The sequence below is a fragment of the Cordyceps fumosorosea genome (genome assembly GCF_001636725.1).
Source record: "Cordyceps fumosorosea ARSEF 2679 chromosome Unknown scaffold_5, whole genome shotgun sequence".
NCBI classification, from domain to species: Eukaryota; Fungi; Ascomycota; class Sordariomycetes; order Hypocreales; family Cordycipitaceae; genus Cordyceps; species Cordyceps fumosorosea.
The window spans coordinates 199765-214805 of record NW_017387305.1 but is presented as its reverse complement, the minus strand read 5'-3'; the positions used below and the strand labels follow the sequence as shown (position 1 = coordinate 214805).

The window sequence follows — 15041 nt, the reverse complement described above, 5'->3', positions numbered from 1 at the left end:
CCCGCAAAGTCGCCAGCTTTCGCGTAGTCGGTCCGGGGCATATGGCAAGACGGGAGGGTCACTAACGCCAGGCACCAATGCATCAGTGACAGGATAGCCGAGAGAGCTGTAAAGTGTTGTGGGGGAGAAGCCTGCGTGAGCATAATTCAGGAGAGATAACGAATACCCTTGGTATTATTGGATCGCTTGTTATTCCCTCGGAGGGACTTGGTGGTTTGTGCTGGAGCGTGAAAGCTCCGTTTACGGAGAGGAGGGGGGGCGCACATGCGCCAGAATGCGAGTCACTCCAGCGGGCAGGGTCCTGAGAGCGGTGGATCGGGGAAATCGGAAGGCGGGGGGTTTAATAATGATTGAATAGCGTGGGGATGATGTGAAGAATAAAGCCGGGGGAGAGTAGCAGGTGAGGAAGAATGAAGTGCTGGGGCGGCGGCCGATATAGGGCCGGCGGATTGTCGTGGACAAATGAGCGGCGGGATAATTACGGAGGGAAGACGTTGCACACGACAAAAACCTTCAACAAAACCAAGAACAAGTCAACTAGCCTGTGGGGTGTGTGTTGAAGGAAGAGATAAGGTAGCGCGGAACGAAAACTGGGCGTTGATGATGAGCTGGTTTGAAATGCCGCTGAAGCATGTGGCTCGGTCGCTCTTGTCCGTCTTTTTTTGATGATTATCTATCCATCTAGTGAATGGTAATTAAGATGGCTTAACTGGGGTCAGTTTTTAGCGTTTGATGGTGATGCATATTGGCCTCGCTGGCCCCCAACTGCCTACTATCAAGAGATTATGTCGACAAATCACTTGAATCACCAACCTTCATGGCGTTCGCTGTGACGCACGCGAAAAAGAATGATCGAATCAAAAATTAGTTAACCTCGGAATGATCGAAACTTTGAATAGCTTAGCCTATAGGCACTTCCGAGGCGTTGTGAATTTTGCCTCCTCAAAGAAACCAGAAAAAGCGTCCCAAAGGGCTGACGGACCAATCGGAGGGCAGCGATAACGTCGTCGTCCAGAGCCGCATTGATTGGACCAAGGGAAGGATCCAAGTGGGACACCACGACACCTTAAACCCATGGTACATGCTGCTGTACCAAACGGCGAGGTACCTTGAAAGCAAAAGCAAACAACATTGCCGAACCCCTAAATAGGTACGGGCGATGGAGGAGGATTGAAAGCTTGTCTGTCAGGCTGACTGCAGCAGGATCAAATCACACGCTTCCGCATTGACAAGTCTCACGACCCCCAGAATTGGGCTAACACAGGCGAGCCGCCCCTACCTAACTAACGGCTCGGTCTTTGACATGTGCCAGCTAGTTAGTTTAGCTGCCTGCAGCAATGGGCTGCTGGCGACGGCATCAAACGGCGCCGATGCAGAGTTGATTGAGCCAAGACCTGCAACGAAAGATTATTGCATGTACTTGGTATGTATCAACAAACAATTCATCGATGTTACGACTGCAGCCTGAGTCAGCACTGCACGTGCTGTGCCATGGCTTGCAATGCCCGCACACACCAATAACCCGGAGCTGTTATTATATATACGGATACCGAAAGTTGAAGTGGTGGAGTGAGCTCTTCTGCGACCAAGATCTTCAACAAACATACCCGAGAAAGACGAGGGATACCAAGTACAAGAGACACGCCGAACAACAACCATATGTGTGAGAGTGGGAAGGGCAACATAAAAAGAAAAAAAAAAGGTCTGAGCCGTGCTGCGTTCCACACACGGGAGAGACCCTTGATATGCTTGTGTACCGGCTCCCGCCCATCCCATCTGCAATACCGACCCAGGCGGTCAGCATCATGTAGCCAAGCATCAAGGTAGGAGCTCGATGGATGCTCAGTCGCATAGCTCTTGCGCAACGAGCCTCGTGCACGTCACGGCGCATGGCCGTGACCCTGCCGAAGACGCAAATATGAAGGATGGGGGAGGGAGAGAAGGAAAGGGCACAGATGCCGTGAATGCGTAGTGATCCTGAGACTACATCGTCAGAGAGGCCTGACTTACAAGCTTGCTCGTCGAAGTGTGTGGGCATGTCGGCAACGCGATGGGAGATGCAGCTTCGAGACATCGCCAGCGCGAGTCGTGATAGACCAACCTCCCATCGTCTGCCGGTCTTAGCTCCGTCCTGAAGATGCTAGCACGCGATTTGCGAATTTTGCGTTGTTCCAAATCTGTAGCGTCCTTTTCGGCCCAACGGCGTGCGATATCAAGCGGCGCAGAAAGTATATCCCTCACAAGTTTCCAGCTGATCAGCTATTCCCTGTCAAAATCTGAAACTTTTTCCTTTTTTTTTTCCATTTATTTTTTTCTTTCATTAATATTCGCTATATCATCTTTTTTGTGTATGATAATCAATCCTGGGCACTTTTGATTTTCCATTTGTCATTTTTGGTGGGCTTTGTTGTCGTTGATTGGGGCTGGGCACTCGTTCTAGAAGGCAGGCCGGCCGAGCCCAGCGGCCGTGGGGGGTGTGTGGACGGCGTAGTTGCGGCTCCGCGAGTATCCGGCGTAAGCCATATTGTGCACACAGAATTTAATAATGGCTATATGCGACGACTCTGACGAGGAACGTGAAATTGCGCTCGGAATAGCTGTAATGAATTAGAGACATATACGTAGAAGAAAACGTTGTTGGGCGAGTCACTGCAAAGCCGGACGCGGAATGTCCGTCCAAACGGACGGACGAAAAAAGACACGATGTTTTAAAAAAGGGGGCTGGGAGAAGCGGCTCCAGCCGGCTCGCTCGTGTGAGAACTGCCTGGAATGATACTAATCAATGCCCTGTAAGTTCGCCACGGACGCTGTACCACACCGTATATGTACCTACCCAGGTACTGTCCGGTTTGGCTGGTTTGTGCTGCTGCGCCTTACCGAGACATCCAAAAATAACACGCACAGCCCTGTGGCGCTTGTTTTGCTTGATGAGACGGCCTCGTACCGTGACGTCGAATAACAAGGCAAGCCTTGGCTCTTGTTTTCAACGCCTTCATTGTAACGCTCCAAGCAGCCTTGGTAATGAGGGCTCCGTGATGAATGGGAGCTTTCTCCCAACTTGGTACATAGCTGGGCTGCTGTTTTCTTATCGCGTGTTCTGGCGCCTTCTTACACGCCCTGCACCCCTCCGTTCTGTTGCATACAATAAATATTTTTTTGCGCTTTTTTTCTTCTGTATTGAGGGTCCCTGAAAGAACAGAGAAACATGTACCTGGGTAAGTACATGCAAGGGCGTGTGTGTCCAGTCTTTCGATACGGCCGTCGCTGTTGTACCCGGGTACCGATGGGCCGGCACGGGCATACGGCGGTACTCGTGGTCGGTACCTCGCCTTGTACCTGCCCGGGGCGGTGGGCGGTTGGCTCCGGGGAAGGGGAAAAAATACGGATTATGGAGGGCCCCCTCCTGCCAGAATGCACCTGATGACCGCCTCAAACTACGAAACCGCCTAGCCAGTGTGTTTCCGGAGGGGCTGCTGATAAGGAAAAGGCCTGGGGATGGTGGTATTCGGGTCCCTGGGGTTTTCTAGCGCGGCGAGGCCGGGGAGGTATTGGCTGGGTGACGGGCGGGCTCGGTTCAGCTACAGGTGCCATTGCCGCCTGAAGGGCCCGGTACCTCGGCCACTGAACGAGAGCCCGCCAGGGCCCTCCCAGCGGCTGGCTACAGTGCTGTGATGCCCTGGAATCGCAGTGCACATGAGGAATGAATCAGGCCGTCGCCGTGCCACTCCCCCAGAGTCCCTGCGCCCCACCCAGAAATCCACAAGCGCACCCCCCTCTACCCCTCCAAGTTCTTAGTTCAGCGAATATGCGGGTGAAGACACACATTCAAATACATGTTGGCAGTGTGATGTACAAGAGACCGAGGTCGCGAGGGTCACTGATAGATGAATAAACAAGCAAAAAGCAAGTACGCATTCATTGTAAATTTCTCTATTATTTATTTATTTATTTATTTAAAAAAAACAAAGACCGAGACGTCTCATGCACCTTTTCCCTCTTGGCGTGGCTGCTCGCGGCGTCGCCTGAGCTGGAGGGGGTGTGTACCCTCCACCCAGTGCCTTATCTTTGGTGGGCCCGCGGCGCAGGTCCTTGGTTTCGATCGCCGCGCGCTCTCTGCACCATGTTCACTTTTCGTCTTGTCCTGTCTTGTCCTCTTGCGCCCAGCAGGATAAAACCCGCCACCCTCCCGCCGTCTTCCATCCCCGGATTTTTCTTACTCTTTTGCTTTGATATCATCCTCCTCTCTCATCCCTAATACCCTCGTGGTAGATTCTACGTATTCCCTTTTTCGTTCTTGCTGCTTGCATCAGACACACACACACACAAACCGCCACCATGGTACGTCACAGAATCATCAACAGACACGCGAACCCGCGTGGCTGCCCATGCAAAACGCAATCAATTCGAACAATTCGCTAACCACATGCCTCTAATAGTCGAACCGCTATGCCTTCATCTCCAAAACGGAGACTGTACGCACCGCCCCCGATCCGATCCTTCTACCCTGCCATCGAACCGCAATACTGACTCATCCCAGCTCAACAAGTACCTGAAGCTCGACCAGAAGGGCCAGATTATGGCCGAGTATATCTGGATCGACTCTACCGGCGAGACCCGTTCCAAGTCCCGAGTATGTCTTGTCCCAATTCCATCGATACCACTTCCCTTGCATTTCATCTACACAACCGTCGTTTGCGACGCCCTTGTGTGTGTCGCACTGCCCGATTTGTCCCGCATGCAGAGGCGAGGGGCGCTAGTGGGCTTTGTCATTGTGGGCGCGGGCACTGGTGGCTGGTGCAGGGCACTTTTTCCTGCGGCCAGCACCTATTCAGCCACACTTGCATCGGGAAGGCCTGGCGACCACTTTCTGCTCAGCCACGACCAGAATAGAGGCCCAGCCCCCAGTCATTCCAAGCCCACTCAGCCTCATCATACTCCAGCTTTCTGCTGCCCCGCACAAAAACCGCCCTCTGCGATAAGCCCATGCGTTAGACCAGGCTCATCGGCGTCATGGCTACGACACTCTGCCCACTCGTTCCCCAACGAAGCCCATCATCCCATGCAACCAAGTTTTTATTCTTCTTTCTGAGCAGGCCCGCTAACCGATGTCGTCATGCTTAGACTCTGAAAGAGGTCGAAGGTGGCTACAAGCCCGAAGACCTTCCCGTCTGGAACTTTGACGGATCCTCCACTAACCAGGCTCCGGGCGAGAACTCGGACGTCTACCTGCGCCCTTGTGCCGTCTACCCGGATCCCTTCCGCGGCAGCCCCAACATCATCGTTCTCGCCGAGTGCTGGAACCCCGACGGCACCCCCAACAAGTTCAACTTCCGCCACGAGTGCGCCAAGGTGATGGAGGCCTACGCCGACCACGAGCCGTGGTTTGGCCTCGAGCAGGAGTACACCTTCCTCGACCTCGATGACCGCCCATTCGGCTGGCCCGTCGGCGGTTTCCCCGCGCCGCAGGGCCCCTACTACTGCGGTGTCGGTGCCTCCAAGGTCGTCATGCGCGATATTGTCGAGGCTCACTACAAGGCCTGCCTGTACGCCGGCATCCAGATCTCTGGCACCAACGCCGAGGTTATGCCCGCCCAGTGGGAGTTCCAGGTCGGTCCCTGTGAGGGCATCTCTATGGGAGATCAGCTCTGGATGTCCCGCTTCTTCCTCTCCCGCGTCGCCGAGGACTTTGGCGTTAAGGTCTCGGTCCACCCCAAGCCCGTGAAGGGTGCCTGGAACGGCGCCGGCATGCACACCAACTTCTCCACCAAGGAGATGCGTGTCGAGGGTGGCATGGCCCACATCGAGGCCGCTCTCAAGAACCTCGAGCCCCACCACGAGGAATGCATCAAGGAGTACGGCGAGGACAACGAGCAGCGTCTCACTGGCAGCTACGAGACGGGCTCCATCGATCAGTTCACCTACGGCGTCGCCAACCGCGGCTGCTCTATCCGCATTCCCCGCGAGACCGCCGCCAAGGGCTACGGCTACTTTGAGGACCGCCGTCCCGCCTCCAACGCCGACCCGTACCGTGTCACCAAGATCCTTATGACGTCCATCTTTGGCAAGCTGTAAGCGGCCGGGTGATGGAACGTAATGAGGTAAAGTAGAATGGCTGTATTGCAATATAGTCACTGCGCAGTTATCCTCCCCTTTGTTCTCTTTTTGTGTCAAAAGAACTTGATGATGATTGGTCATTATTTCCCTCCATGGCGTGGTTTGTACAAGATCGTATGATCTGGATATTGGCGTTATCTGTATATTTTCTTGTCTTTTTGGATTGCGGGGATATTCACACAGACGCTCGGCTTTTTGTTGAAGCCGTAGCGAGCAAACAACTATAGATAGCATTTCATTTCTTTAATGCAATACTAGGCAACTCGAAGTGCCACTGATGAAATTGAAATGGACTGGACGCACTTTGTGATATCGTGAACAGCTCATAGCTGAGCTTTAGGCGTGCACCATACGCCCGCGGGGCACATAGCAATCAACTAGGTCTGTTGCCATCGTCAAATGCCAGCACATCCATGTATTATAGCTTTCTCGGCAACATGTGCTTCCTCATTACGGCGCGTATGGCTCTGTTGTATGTCCAAGTATTGGGGTCCCGTTTTAGAAGGAGAGGCTTCAAACCAGTGTACTTGCACATGATGCTCAATCTCAGGCGTTCTCAAGCCCACCACCATCTAGATATTTGAACCTCAGTTGACCAATCTATGCTACTGCTCACGATCGCACGTCAATCGGTACTGTAGGCGGTTCCGCTGATGTTGGTCTTGTCTCGATCCACCCGTCCCGAGACACCGGGACCCGAGCCGTTGGACGAGCCGCAGGGTTAGGGGGGGGGAGGGATTTGCCGTCGATCAATCGACGTCGCATTCTTCGGTTATCAGAGATCTCCTTTACTTGATCATCCATATCTTGCTTCATGTCAGGTACACCAGACACCCCTCCTCCTTCGGGACCTTATCTTGGCCTCCCCCCGGGAACATCCGTGACCCGGGAGGAGGGGGCGTGTGCAGATGATAGAAACGTCTGGGAGATACGGTGACCCTTGGGGCGGGGAAAGATAAGAGAATCTGCGAGATGAACGACATCACGTGAAATGAAGGGGATAGTTGGGCGAGTTATTGGTTTTGCTGGTACTGTGGCTTATATGGGAAGGGGTTGATTAGGAATTCCTGACAATCGCCCGCCTGGGTCTTGATAGATCGAAGAGAGGCGGTAGGGAGGGGAGAGAGCGCGGAGAGCGAAAAAGGACGTAACAAGCAGCAAGCACGAATAAATACGTGACGCTAAGCGACGAATTGATCCTCGAGAAGACTTGGAGCATAGCGGCGAAGTGTCGGCGGAAGCTGTTTTCTGCTGCTAACCCGACGGAGCTGAACCACGTTGATGTTTGGCACACCTTGCGGCGGAAGCTAGATTCGTCTATAGCGCCATCAGGGATTGTAGGTAATAGGGCAAGTGCATATATATCTAAAGAGCTGTTACGCAGTGGCCTGCGCGTGGACTTGACCAAAGTGAGTGGAAGCCATCTAAGCCATCACCAAACAACATCGCATCCTCTTGATGGTTTCCGCCAGAGGAGTCGGGCGATAGAATGAAAGACCCCACGCAAACTAATAGAATCTTCCGTCCCTGGTGGTTTGTCTAATTTGGCATCTATTTGCGGTCACTATTAGGGGTCTCTCCCGTGGCACGAACCAAGTTGCAACCGCCCATCAATCAAGCGGCCCTGTGTTCTTCAACAACCAGGAGCCACAGGATGGTTAAAAGGTATACCGAAGCGGGTGCTTTACTATGAATTGTCCCATGTCACTTCACGAATAGAATATCGCTGGAAAATCGGTTTACGTAGATTTCTGACTGTATTTGTGGTGTAGGTGGGTATAACACTGCGTGTAAATGTGTGTTGGCTTCCGAGCACCACCACTCGCCAGAATCGTTGCCCTCACCTGAGAGGTGATGATGCTGAGGTTTTGCATTCGTCACATTATCAGAGGCTCTATGTATATGACCGTGTTAGAGAATGTGACGGTCTTCTTCTTCTTGTCGGGGTTGGGCGTGTACCAGCTTCGGCGACTCTTGTTTGCCCGCTCGCCTTTATCGAGGCACATCATCAGGTCCGGGTCGCCGGCGAAGATTATTTCCCTCAGGGCGGTAGTGTCCGGCGCGCAGACACTCGACGGAGCGGAGACGGAGGATGTGATGGCGGGGGTAGCAGTAGTAGTCGCAGCGGCGGTGGTGGAGGTAGTGGTGCCGCTGCCAGTGGTAGTTGTGGTGGTGGTAGTGGTTTCGTTGTCGGGCATGATGAGTTCTCGGCTTCGAAAGCGATGGAAGTATTTGTAGAATATCTCGGCTCGAGAGTTGTGTGTGGGTTGAATGGCAAGATCGTTTCTCCGGTTGGAAGGTGACTTCCTACTTATACCTCACCTGAGACTGACAGACACAGGAAGATCTTGTGGGATGCTCACAGCAAATTGCCAAGGTCTGGAGGAAATGGGGCGACTCAAACTGGTCGGCTGTCGATATGGGATTGCTGATGGTCACATGGTGTAGCTCGTGTATCCGAAGGTTTGATGTGTATGTGCCCGACGGCCCTCGAGACCTGTATATCTGCGTCAGGGTCAGTGAGTGAGACGCTCGCAACAGCTCTCTACATGCCAATCTTTTTGTCGCTATTGGTCGCAGCTCGTCTAAATAATGGCTTCCCAGGCTGTAACACGACAAATGCCCACACCATCACTTGAATGACCATTGGTGCGAATCCAGAGCAAGATGCTTCCCATATCACGCCACGAGGCAAGTCGCATAGCAAAGCGGTGGCATTTCTCGGGCTGTCAGCATACCGTGCTAGGAGGGCACTATGTATGTATATATAGGTACATATATATAGGCCGCATCAATGATGCGGTTGGAAGCAAAAGTGCAGTGGTACTTTGGGTACCCCTAGGTTGGGCAGTGATGGCGCGGCGGCGTCACACCCAAAATGGCTGCATGGCGTCGTCCTCACCCCATGGGCAATCTGACTGCTACTGCAAGTCTAGGCCTTTCAATGGATCTTTTTGCGGCTGTAGAGATCGTATGCCGGCAGTCGTTGAGGCATTGTCAGCCACGTGATAGGTTGTCGATGCCAGAGTTTGCCAGTTGGTAGTGTATTTCTCGGCAGTGTTACGAAGCAGAAAAGAGAGCCAATCAGATCACATCAGAATGGTGGTCTGAAGCGAACTCTGCCCATTTAAAATTGGTCTTGATGATCTTGCCGGTTTTTGTGGTGTCCAGAGGCGTACCAGTTTGTCGACGATGGTTCACGAAAGCACAGGAACACGTACGGTGATGCTGTGTATCTCTTCCACCAGTGGCTTTCAGACATCCAGATTGTTTTGAATGGTTCACAGGAGTGTCATGCCAAGCCCGAATGATTCAAGCCATCCTGCCTTGGATAGGTTATGGAGGTCTGACTGTGTGACTATGACGGGGTGCCTGCGAGAGGGGAAGTTTCAGAGATGCCAACAGAAGTGGCAAGATGCAAGCAATCTGTAAGACGGAGCCACCCTATCGTTATTGTTTGTTTGTTCGAGCCCATGTGTGAGGGCGGGGGAAGGCTGAGGTGCTGTTTGCAGAGATAGTAGATGGGAGGCTCTTGAGCAAGCTGCGAAGGTGACTTGACAAATGTGGTGAGTATAAGCTTGTCGTCGGTAAGCTGTGAGACGTACACAAACGACGCCACTGAGTTTTCGGTAGCACTGTCTTCTGTTGCTGCGCTCTATTGCCCAGTCTCGATTCACCGCGTCGTCGTGCAGCTGGGCGGTCTTCGTTGGACCACTGCAGGGCTCGCCTCGAGGAGCCAGAACAGCGGGCTGCAGAGGAAGAGCGGCTGGGCTGTGTGGCTGTGTGAGTAGGGAGATTCCCAGTCGATGACGCTGGTGGATTGTACTTGTCGTTCGATGAGCCTGTGGGGAAGGTGCGTGTTGTCGCAGAAGAGGGAAAAGTGAAGCACGCCATGTATAGGTCCTCGATGTCGAAGCAGCATGAGCAGCAGTAGCGGCTAAATGGGTCGGGTGATCGTCAAAGTATCTGGAAACGAGTGTCTCGCAGGTCTTAATCGATCGGTGTCAAAGGTCGGGAAGATTGTCTCGCAGTTAGTTGTTGGAAGTCTGGGCTTGCAACTTCGTAGATCTCGTTGACGCTTATGGTATGAAGTATTCTCTTGTAACATGGCATCAACCATGGAAATGTTGTTGACGGGGAGTGATATTTAGTTATGCCATTCTCATTTGGAAGGATGTTGAGAACTGACAACAATACTTGTTGGGGACGGAAGTCTGAGCAGCTCTCAAGTAACACAACACACGGGGCGCCTCAGCACGCAGCAGCGCGCGTGGGTGAGTGAGGCTGGCGGTCAAGGGATAGCATGTCGATTTTAACTTTCATGAACATTCTTCTCTTTTTGACTGGTGCGACTCGGCTTGAGCCTTTGACAATTAAATTTGGCTGCGCAGAACACCTGTCCGCTGGCTGGGTCCCAACACTGTCGGCTGGCTGGATGCCAACTCTCGACCGGACATGATATTTTTCCTGTGTAATGTGGTAATGTGGTGCTATTGCCTCCCTGTGCGTTTTACTGCAGCTCAGATGTGTCTTGAGAGCCCGATACTTGGTCGCTAGGTTGCCTGTCGTACATTGTTGACGCTTGTAGAACTCTCTGCCCTCCGAGGCCTCGTGACCTTGGTTTCCAACACAAAGTTCACTGTAGGCTGTTAATCTGTGCCATCGCAGAGACTTGTTCGTCCTGGAAGCAACGAAAAAGACACAGCTCGGTTGGCACTGACGCTCTGAACCGCCATCACAGCCCATCACTCAAAATCTGTAGGTGCTTTGAAGATGATCAAGGTTGACCGTTGTACTAACCTTGATCGCAGGGGATACAATACGTATCCCACCGCCATCAAACGAACGACCCGGTGTCCCATCCGTGAACAGTCCGCAGCAACAAAATTCCCGGCCAACATGTGCGAATTCGAAATCTCGGCCGTGTACTGCCCATGCATGGACGTGTACTGCAAGCAAAAGATTACGGCCCTCGGCGAGACGCAGTTCACTCACGCCGGGCACATCGGCAAGGTGGTGACGTGCTTCCGCACCGGCAAGCCCCTGTGCATGGGCACGTTCCGAAACACGGACCCGGACCGGCTCCTCGTCCGGCACGGCATGGACCCGAACAACGCCAACAGCACGCAGGACTGCAAGAAGGCGCGCTTCACAATCTCGGAGAAGCTGCCCGACATGCATCTCGACGTGTGTGAGCCGTGCAAGGAGCGCTGCCAGTGGTTTGGGAACCCGCTGCCGCGGGGGAGCGGCGAGGAAAGCCCTTGACATAATGATGGGGAGGGCGGAGGGCTTGTTGTCAAGTTGAACTTGGATTTTGCATGATCAATGAGTTGTTAGGTTCCGTAGATGCGGGAGGCCGCGTCATTCTATGACTGTACGGAGGTGCTAGGTTGGTGTCAGCATGTGGGTTGAGAAGTAGAGCCGCAGTCAGAGCTAGCAAGACACGATATTCCTCCTACATAGGCTGTTGGCCTAATTATAATTTTTTTTGTTCCACCCCTGCATCCTGTTGGAGATTGTCAAGCAAGTCGTAGCGTAGTTGGTTAAAATTCAGCCTCGATGCCAATGCACATGATCCGATATTGTGAGCTCCTCGGGAGGGAGACCTGGGCATTTCGTCGTCTGCCGGTGGGTGGTTGGTATATTAGTCGAGCAAAGACTGGCCGAGTCATGAATGTAGTGGTAGGCGATGGAAGCAAGACAGCATGGACTCAACCAGCGGGGGATCAATGACGCAGCCCAGGCAGCAACTCGCTCATCGTCGTGGCTCCGGGATTCGCACATGGACCCTCAGCTGCAGGCTGGCAACAGTAGATTGATAAATCATCCGGCCGACAACCGCGCTTGCATTGTCGAATAGAAGCGGGCCGGAGTCGGCAGGCGAGGCTGACATGAGGTGAGGTGAGGTGAGGTGAGGTGAGGTCGGAGTTGAAGGGCGCCGTTGGGAGTTGGGAGTTCTCCTAACCGGGATTCGGGCATCGGAATGGGAATAAACGAAGAAGTTGTCGATGATGGTGGCTGGATAAGGCTGCGGCGTGGCGTCGAGTGCAAACAAGTGCAAGGGGAGAAAGGGAAGAGGACAAACAACGACAAAGAAAGAGGAGGAGGAAAATAAACGTTGAAGGATGTGTGGCTTGGCTTCATCAAGCGGTTGAGTTGGCAGTGGCTTGGTGGTTTGTGGCTTTGCTCTGAAGCAACTGACTTGTCGCCAGCCACTCGCGCTCAGGGGGCCAGCAGCAGACTTTCAATTCGTAGTTAACGTGGTCATCTATTATTAGTTACTATGAAGGTATAGTTACCCAGTACGGTAGATTGTCCCGAGACAACAAACAACAATGAAGTCCTTGTGGAAAAGTGCAGATCGGTGGAGAGCCGACTAATGATAAGCGCCTGCCCGGGCGTAGGTTGTACATAGTTACCTCAAGACTCAGGGGTGCTGCTTATTATGCATGGCATCTAGAAACAACTTCACCGCGGTCCATGGCATTTTCCATGGATGATTGCAATCCATTTCTAGTTGATCAATAATCCCGGACTTTTGGTCAACTAATGGAGTTGCCGATTCCTCAGTGTCTCAGAGCTAGTTTTGCAGCACCATGACCCCGGCCCAGTCGCGGCCGCGTGCCCGCCCCCCCCCCTCCCCGGTGCAAGATGCTCAGTTGGGAAACTCGGCCGGGAGGGCGGCCGTGGCTTTGAACCTTTTCTCAATACAAAGCCCAAGTCCGCAGTCTCTTTTTTCCGTAGCCACCCAAACTCCGCTAACAAAGAAAGCCAGAAACGTAGTCTGAAGTGCCGAGGTTTGGTTCCACAACTCGGCTGTTGAAAAGACTTTTGGCTCTTGAAATACTACTTGGCACGAACAAAGTTGCTTGGTAATGATGATTCGCAACCGAGGGGGCAGTGAACCAGAGAAATGCGCCCTTATTGTTATCGGTAGCCGCACAATGCAAGGTACAAATCTTTCAGTCGCATTCATTCATAGCTGAGTGAGATGTACTTGTTACATACATACTTTGCTCAATTTAGTACGGAAAAGAACGAAGTGGCTGTAGATGACGTTAGAACTCTATCGACAACAACCCGGCCATTTCGGACAAGGGAGACGCGGCTCCGGGGTTAAAACTAGTGGGTGAAGAGGGGGTGTTTCTTGTTCCCGTTGCAGACACGCCTCACCTACAATACCTCATCGATTCCCGGTCCTGCTTCCAAATAAGGTTGCCTGCCCAGCTAGCCATGTAGCTAGCAATCATCTCCAAGCCATCTTTGGCTGGCCGCCAGTTGCCACTATCAACGCCCGATGTGGAGGGGTGAAATAAATATGTATATCCCACCCGCTCATATGTCGTGGTCTTGTACGGATACGCAGTGATAGCTATATAAAACTCTCCCTCCCACCGGACTTGTTGTCTGTCTCACTTGCACATTTCCCCTCCTTCCTTCCACACCTATCGCGATTCCTCCCATCGACACAGCATACACCAACACCAACACCAACACCAAGAGTAACGAGAATGCCCGTCGACAACCTCCAAGTCGTCCTCGCCGAGCGCCCCACGGCTGAAATCATCCCCGGCACCACCTTTCACCAGCGCGTCACTCCTGCTCCCACAGAAGCCGACTTGGCCGACGGCGATGTCCTCGTCGAGACCCTCTACCTGTCCCTAGACCCCGCCATGCGCGGCTGGCTCAAAGGTGCGTCCCTTTTTTTTTTTCTTTTTTTTTTTAAATCCCCCATCCTTCCTCACCGCATCCCATCGCTAACCACCCTCCACGCAGAGGAGCGCTCCTACCTCCCACCCGTCGAGATCGGCGCCGTCATGCGCGGCAGCGCCGCCTGCCGCGTCCTCGCCTCCAAGAACCCCGCCGTACGACCCGGCGACCTCGTCAGCGGCCTGCCCGGCTGGCAGCAATACGCCGTGCTCAAGGCCGGCTGGTACGAGCCGCAATCCAGCTTCCCGGACCTGCAGGACGCCAAGCACATGATCTCCACCTTTGGCCTCACCGGCATGACCGCCTGGGTCGGCATGACCCAGATCGGCGAGCCCAAGCCCGGCGAGCTCGTCGTCGTGTCGGGCGCGGCCGGCGCGACGGGCAGCGTGGCCGGGCAGATTGCCAAGGCGAGGGGGGCGCGCGTGATTGGCATCGCGGGTGGCGAGGACAAGTGCCGCTGGCTGGTGGAGGAGCTCGGCTTCGACCAGGCGCTCAACTACAAGGACCCGGAGTTTAAGAAGCAGTTTTTGGAGGCTACCAAGGATCACATTGATGTGTACTTTGACAATGGTGAGTGACGCAGGGCGGAGGCGGGGGAGAGACAGGCACGGAGAGGCACGGAGAGGCACGGACAGAGACATGCTAACAACGTCCAGTCGGCGGAGAGATCCTCGAGCTCGCGCTACGCCAGGCCAAGGAGTTCTCGCGCTTCGTCATGTGCGGCGCCATCAGCCAGTACAACACCTCGCAGCCCGTCGGCCCGCGCAACATCACCCGCATCGTCCAGATGCGCATCCGCATGCAGGGCTTCATCGTCTTCGACCACAAGGCCCGGTACCCCGAGGCCCGCGCCGACCTCGCGCGATTGCTGGCCGAAGGCAGGCTCAAGACGAGCATCCATCTGCTGAAGGGCGGCCTGCAGGTCGCTGAGCAGGGGCTGGTCGACCTCTACAAGGGCATCAACACGGGCAAGTTGATTGTCGAGCTCAAGAACCCGGACGAGAGCCCGGCGAAGCTGTAGATGATGGAGGGAGGAAGGGATAGATGGGAAGAATGTGTGTGTGCATATAGATGACGACCCGATTGAGGCTAGGGGTTCTGTAAATGTTTTTTTATGAGCATGACCAATCAATATCTACTTTCATCATATCGAAGCAAAAAAAAAAAAAAAGTCTCAGCCAGATCCTTGTTCGTGGCTTGCAAGGGACATGAAATAA

General features: G+C 53.6%; 4 protein-coding genes across 4 annotated transcripts; 3 read left to right on the top strand and 1 right to left on the bottom strand.

The window, feature by feature from the left end:
- Positions 1–4335: 4335 nt before the first annotated feature.
- On the top strand, positions 4336–6072 carry ISF_02769 (glutamine synthetase; the record flags this gene model as incomplete). Its single annotated transcript, XM_018846375.1, has 4 exons — positions 4336–4338; positions 4437–4472; positions 4538–4630; positions 5122–6072. 4 exons carry the CDS (start codon positions 4336–4338, stop codon positions 6070–6072), a joined length of 1083 nt encoding a protein of 360 aa, XP_018706103.1.
- A 1919-nt stretch (positions 6073–7991) lies between these two features.
- On the bottom strand, positions 7992–8312 carry ISF_02768 (hypothetical protein; the record flags this gene model as incomplete). The annotated part of the gene is made up of 1 exon (XM_018846374.1): positions 7992–8312. The coding sequence occupies one exon, from the start codon at positions 8310–8312 to the stop codon at positions 7992–7994; it is 321 nt and encodes a 106-aa protein (XP_018706102.1).
- Positions 8313–11013: 2701 nt separating this feature from the next.
- ISF_02767 (hypothetical protein) lies at positions 11014–11379 on the top strand (the record flags this gene model as incomplete). The annotated part of the gene is made up of 1 exon (XM_018846373.1): positions 11014–11379. One exon carries the CDS (start codon positions 11014–11016, stop codon positions 11377–11379), a length of 366 nt encoding a protein of 121 aa, XP_018706101.1.
- A 2246-nt stretch (positions 11380–13625) lies between these two features.
- Positions 13626–14845, top strand: ISF_02766 (NADP-dependent leukotriene B4 12-hydroxydehydrogenase; the record flags this gene model as incomplete). Its single annotated transcript, XM_018846372.1, has 3 exons — positions 13626–13806; positions 13891–14394; positions 14481–14845. 3 exons carry the CDS (start codon positions 13626–13628, stop codon positions 14843–14845), a joined length of 1050 nt encoding a protein of 349 aa, XP_018706100.1.
- Between the last annotated feature and the right edge of the window lie 196 nt (positions 14846–15041).